Below are 5,878 nucleotides of genomic sequence, written 5' to 3'. Positions count from 1 at the left end.
GATTGTATTTGGTTTTTATGTTTGTCGAGAAGGGAGAACGCCTTGATGTCCTTCTTTTTGGCCAATTCGCGCACTCTTCTATACATGTAGTGGGGGTCTCCTTTCTTGAGGGCCGATTCACATTGGTCACACGTTTCTTTAATAAAAGCACGATGAGCACATCTGATGGATTTCTCAACAGCTCGTTTGAGTTGCTTGTATCGGTCCCTGCTTTCTTTATCTTGCTTGTTCGTGAGTTGGCGCTTTTCGTCGCAGAGTGAGATGATCTCGTCTGTTATCCAAGGTTTCTGAATGTTGTTTTGGGTACCCAGTGTGGAATGAGCGACATCACATGATATTTGTGCTGCTAGTCACCAGGTTGTCAATATCTTCCTTAGACAGGATAGGTGGAGATCTCGACGTGAGCTCCGAAATTTTTTCGGATAGAATGGTGATATAGGTCATACGTGTGTTTTCGTCTTTCAGTAGATCTACTCGGAATTCGGGGGTTTTCTGAGACAACTTTGATACTGTTTCAAGTCTTGTTTTGAACCTAGACATGACAAGCGACTGGTCGCTGTCAAAATCGCCACCAGCTAGTGTGACTGTGTCTAGGACGGACGTTTCCCAACGTATAGACAGGAGGGTGTAGTCTATTAAGTTTTTAGTTTTTCCATCCGGTGAGGTCCAGGATGTCTTACGGCGAGGTCTGTACTTGAACAGTGTGTTTGTAATGACTAAATCGCTGTCTCTGCAGAATTCGATAAGGCGTTCTCCTCTTCTCTTCATTTTTCCATGTCCAAATTTGCCCATTACATCTTAGTGTCCTGTGTGGTTGTTTCCAACGATGGCGTTAAAGTCACCAATGACAAAGACTATGTCCTTTTTAGGGACAGAATCAACTAGACTTTGAAGCTGGAGATAGAAGTTTTCAGACTCTTCGTCGTCTCTGCTGGAATCCGGAGTGTATACTTGGATAATTGTGAGGTTGGTGGGTGAATCTTTCAGGCGGATGATGATGATCCGTTCCGTGAGGGGGGTTACGGAGATTAAGGATTTTCTGGCTTTATTAGACAGTAGGAAACTTACACCTTGTCGATGTTTCTTATCATTACGTCCCGAAAGTAGAAGGGTAACATCTCCATGTTTCTCTTCACCAATGACTCGAAGATGGGTTTTGGCGAGACCAACAACGTCCCAGCTGTACCGTTTTATCTCTCTTAGGAGTAGGTCTATTTTTCCTTGTTTAGCGAGGGTTCTAGTGTTGAGGGTACCTATTGACATAGTTATTTTTGGAGAAACAATAGCCTCCAGGGTTGGAGTTGTCAACGTAGATATATTCGGGCGATTCACGGTTGTCGAGTCGTCGGCTGCCCCGGACGCGGTATCTCTTAACGCATTATCGTCGGTTACCCCGGACGCGGTAGCACTGGTTCTCATATTTGATCTCTTATTCGTATTCATATTCATCATTAAAATTAAAAAAGAGGTTTCTTGGCTGGTTTCGGGACAGCGGTAAGCCACTCCTCTCTGTCCCTAGCAGGGGCCGACTGTATCTATTACTGATAGTGCGCCCTTTTGGTGTCCTGCAACACCAGCAACTTAACCCATTGCTAAGAAAAGGTTTGTGACTGACGGGACGTATCGAAACACCGATGGGCCCTGCCCAGTGCACATCAGAGTGGTCATCCTCCTCCTCCGTCTGAATTTAAGGCCCCCAGACGAGGGTGCTCCAGCAATGTTTCAAGACCCCCAGAAACTGTGTCCTCCCTTGGTCCGCGCCTCACTACCCATGAGGTAACCTACATATCTGCAGGGCGTTCCCCTATCCGCCACCTGGGGACGCGCTGAGTGGCCTGGGTTGCTCTCCAACCACTTGCGACTATTAAAAAGGACACTAGCCCTTTCAACTTTCAATCAAATGAGCTCTTTTTGAAGCTTTCTTCAACAATGCTTTCTATAGAAACCTTATATGCCCCCAGGGCATAACTTACAACCCTCGCCCTGAGGTTTGTGGGGGGGGGCTGTCATCTTCAAAGACTTAATTTCCAGAACTTTCAACTACGTTTAAAAAAATGGCTAAATTAAAATTTTGATTGCATGTGTTTGGGGAAATGGTGGGCGTGAGAGGGGGTTTTTTGCCTTACAATCCCTTTCGACTATTTAAAAGGGCACTAGCCCTTTGAATTTCCAATCGAATGGGCCCTTTCTGAAGTTTCTACGACAGCGCTTTCTATAAAAAAAAATATATATGCCCCCAGGGCATAACTTACAAACTTTGCCCTGAGGGCTGTGGGGGGAGGAGTGTCTTCCTCAAAGACATAATTTTCAGATCTTTATACTACGTTGAACAAAATGTTTATCTCAAAATTTGGGGAAATGGTGGGCGTGGAAGGGTTGTAAGTTGCCCTCGAACAACTTTCGGCTATTAAAAAGGACAAAAGCGTTTACAATCGAATAAGCCCTTTTCGAAGTTTCTACGACAACTCCTTTGATGCGAAGTGCCCTGTTCTAGACCAAAAAATAAAATAAAGGATACATTATGCCAACAGCGTCCTTTACATAGGCAGCGTTATTGCGCTGTCTATGATTTCCCAATTCCATTTATTTGTTTTCACTATGATTAATGGCCGATGAAAGAATAAGCCTACGCATCTGGATGATGGATCTTTCAAAATTTTTGATCTTGTTTTTCTCTGCGTGAAGTTTCGAGCAGTCGGACAATTTTGCTCACCTGTCGCGAACCACTTGTAAATATTGGTTAATAAAAACTGAGAAACTTTTTGCCGTTTTCTGCTCTCCTTCAAAACTGAGGTTTATATAACATGGTGCCTTTTGAACCACCACTGTTGAAATTTCACAGTTCTCTCGTGCCAGATAAGACAGTACTAACCACAGATAATTTAAATATTCTAAAGATCATTGCACTGTTCTGTGGGGTGGGAGTGGAAAACTGCTAATTGTCAACCCCATAGAATAGAGTGAAATACGTCTGTACCAAAAAGTTCCAGAGTTGGGAGTAAAGTTATCTGAAGTAGAAATCGTCTTATTCAAAATAAAAAGCTTTACCCTTCTATTTATGTGGATATAAGCCAGAAAAGTAGAATATTCCTTTATTAACTGGTCCCTGAGCCCAACTTTTCGTTAAAAACAAGTATTCCCACCTTTAGATTGATTTCTTTTTTGAATATGTTGAAAAAAAAGCATATTTTATTATTTTATTAGCTGGTCCCTGAGCCCAAGTTTTCGTTAAAAACAATTATAACCACCTTTAGTTTGATTTCTTTTCTTTTTTAAATTTTTTGAAAAAAAACCTATTGTAGTCGTTTATTAGCTGGTCACTGAGCCCAACTTTTCTTTAAAAAAAATTATTACCACCGTTATATTGATTTCTGTTATTTTTTAAATTTTTTGAAAAAAAACATATTTGATTCGTTTATTAGCTGTTCACTGAGTCAAACTTTTCGTTAAAAAAAATTATTAACACCGTTATATTTATTTATTTTATTTTTTAAATATTTTGAAAAAAAAAGCATATTGGATTGGTTTATTATCTGTTCACTGAGTCCAACTTTTCGTTAAAAGCAAGTATTCCCACCGTTAGATTGATTTCTTTTCTTTTTTGAATAAGTTGGAAAAAAAGCATATTGTATTCGTTTATTAGCTGTGTCACAGAGCCCAAGTTTTCGTTAAAAACAAGTATTCCCACCTTTAGATTGAGTTCTTTTATTTTTTTAATATGTTGGGAAAAAAAAAGCAGATTGGATTCGTTTATTTGCTGTGTCCCTGAGTCCAAGAGTTTGTTAAAAGCAATTCTTCCCACCTTTAAATTTGATTTCTTTTCTTTTTTTATTATGTTGTAAAAAAAGTAATATTGGATTAGTTTATTAGCTGTGTCCCTGAGTCCAAGTTTTTGATAAAAGAAAGTATTACCACCGTTATATTTATTTCTTTTCTTTTTTAAATATGTTGAAAAAAACAGCATATTGGATTCGTTTATTAACTGGTCCCAGAGTCCAAGTTTTCGTTAAAAGCAATTATACCCACCGTTATATTGATTTCTTTTCTTTTTTGAATATTTTGAAAAAAAAACATATTTTATTCGTTTAGTTGCTGTGTCACAGAGTCCAACTTTTCGTTAAAAGAAATTAGTAACACCGTTTGATTGAGTTCTTTAATTTTTTAAATATTTTGAAAAAAAACAAAGTTTATTCTATTATTATATGGTCAATGAGTCAAAGTTTTCGTTAAAAAAAATAATTAAAACCGTTAGATTGATTTCTTTTCTTTTTTGAATATGTTGGAAAAAAAGCATATTGGATTCGTTTATTAGCTGGTCCCTGAGCCCACCGTTAGATTGATTTCTTTTCTGAATATGTTGGAAAAAAGGCATATTGATGGTTTATTAGCTGGTCCCTGAGCCCAAGTTTTCGTTAAAAACAAGTATTACCACCGTTATATTGATTTCTTTTATTTTTTAAATATGTTGGAAAAAAAATATTTGATTAGTTTATTAGATGGTCCCTGAGTCCATATTTTCGTTAAAAACAAGTATTCCCACCGTTAGATTGATTTCACCGTTAGACTGAGCCCAACTTTTCGTTAAAAACAAGTATTCCCACCGTTAGATTGATTTTACCGTTAGACTGAGCCCAACTTTTCGTTAAAAACAAGTATTCCCACCGTTAGATTGATTTCTTTTCTTTTTTGAATATGTTGAAAAAAAATATTTAGACTACAGGTAAGAAAAATATGATTTTTTTATTGTCAAATTTACTTTTCATTTTTAGACAAAGAAGCAGCATTTTAACTTGTTTTCCTCGACTCATCGACTTTTCCTTACCTCTTTTTTGTTTGTTTGTCTTATGAATTTTAAAAATGTGTGAGCCACTTTTCGATCTTTTCAGAATGTTCAAAAACTTATAAATTTTATCAGTAGATGTACTTCGGGTGCCAACGCAACAATACAATATCAAAATTCCCCCTCTCGTATTATCCTTTGCATAAATAAATCAACATAAAAGGGTGATAAAGCACAGCAAAAAGTATAAAACAAACACACTATTATGCAAGACTTGATAGCGCAGCGGTAAGAACATTTGCCTGTGGCAACTTAGGTTCGAATCATAGGCCAAATTTTTTTTTCAGTCTGTCTTTGACTAAAGATAGCTTTAGAGAAAACTAAATATAAAGTAAATATAAAAAATAGATGTTAAACTTGTTTTCAGAATGGATCGATCGAACATAAGTAGCCTATAAGGGAAGAGGGTACAATGGATTGGGCATAACGACCATTTTAACTAGTTTTCATCACTCAGCAGGTTATTTGATTTATGCATTTACAATTTGTTTTCGACTTTTTAGTCCTTTTTAAAAATGAGTTTAAAAAAAGTATATATTTGCTTTTATTATCTAAATTTAATCGAGAGAAAAAAATAACAAAGTGACACTAGAGATGAGACTTATTAGAAATATTAGAAGCTTCGAGGATGAGGTGGTGACCCGTGTGCATATATTAATAGTAGCAAATAAACCATAGAACATGATAAGCTGCAAAAAAAGCCATTGAAACACTCGTATCAAGCTCCTGAAGGTCAGTATTAAAATCCCCGAGCATCATAAATGGATGCGAACCAGTTGGTAATTTACCCCTTATACTTATCCAGAAGATCTACAAAGAATGGTATGGAGCCAGATGGCTTAACTAGGATTTATTTTTAAATTAAGTGTTTACTAGTATTTGTTTTTAAATTAGTAAAGTATTTACTGGAATCTATTTTTAAATGCTCAAGTCAACTCTAACAATTTTTATAGCTCTGGTCTCTCCTCATTTTATTTACGTCTCATGGAACGCTAAGGATAAGTAATCTTGGAATATTCGAACCTAAAACAAAAGTGG

The 5,878-nt window shown here is 36.9% G+C and overlaps 1 protein-coding gene across 1 annotated transcript; it reads right to left on the bottom strand.

Annotated features, from left to right (window-relative positions):
- Positions 1-798: 798 nt before the first annotated feature.
- LOC148946739 (protein CFDP2-like) lies at positions 799-1,263 on the bottom strand. The gene has a single exon (XM_089096414.1). It carries the CDS (start codon positions 1,261-1,263, stop codon positions 799-801), a length of 465 nt encoding a protein of 154 aa, XP_088952540.1.
- Positions 1,264-5,878: the final 4,615 nt, after the last annotated feature.

Source organism: Artemia sp. Qi Xiang Cuo, chromosome 11, assembly GCF_049724085.1.
Source record: "Artemia sp. Qi Xiang Cuo chromosome 11, ASM4972408v1, whole genome shotgun sequence".
NCBI classification, from domain to species: Eukaryota; Metazoa; Arthropoda; class Branchiopoda; order Anostraca; family Artemiidae; genus Artemia; species Artemia sp. Qi Xiang Cuo.
The sequence above is the reverse complement of the archived record's forward strand: the minus strand, read 5'-3'. Positions and strand labels throughout refer to the sequence as shown.

Excerpts from the sequence above, each read along its gene's own strand:
- LOC148946739 (XM_089096414.1), bottom strand. The coding sequence starts at position 1,263 with ATGTCAATAGGTACCCTCAACACTAGAACCCTCGCTAAACAAGGAAAA.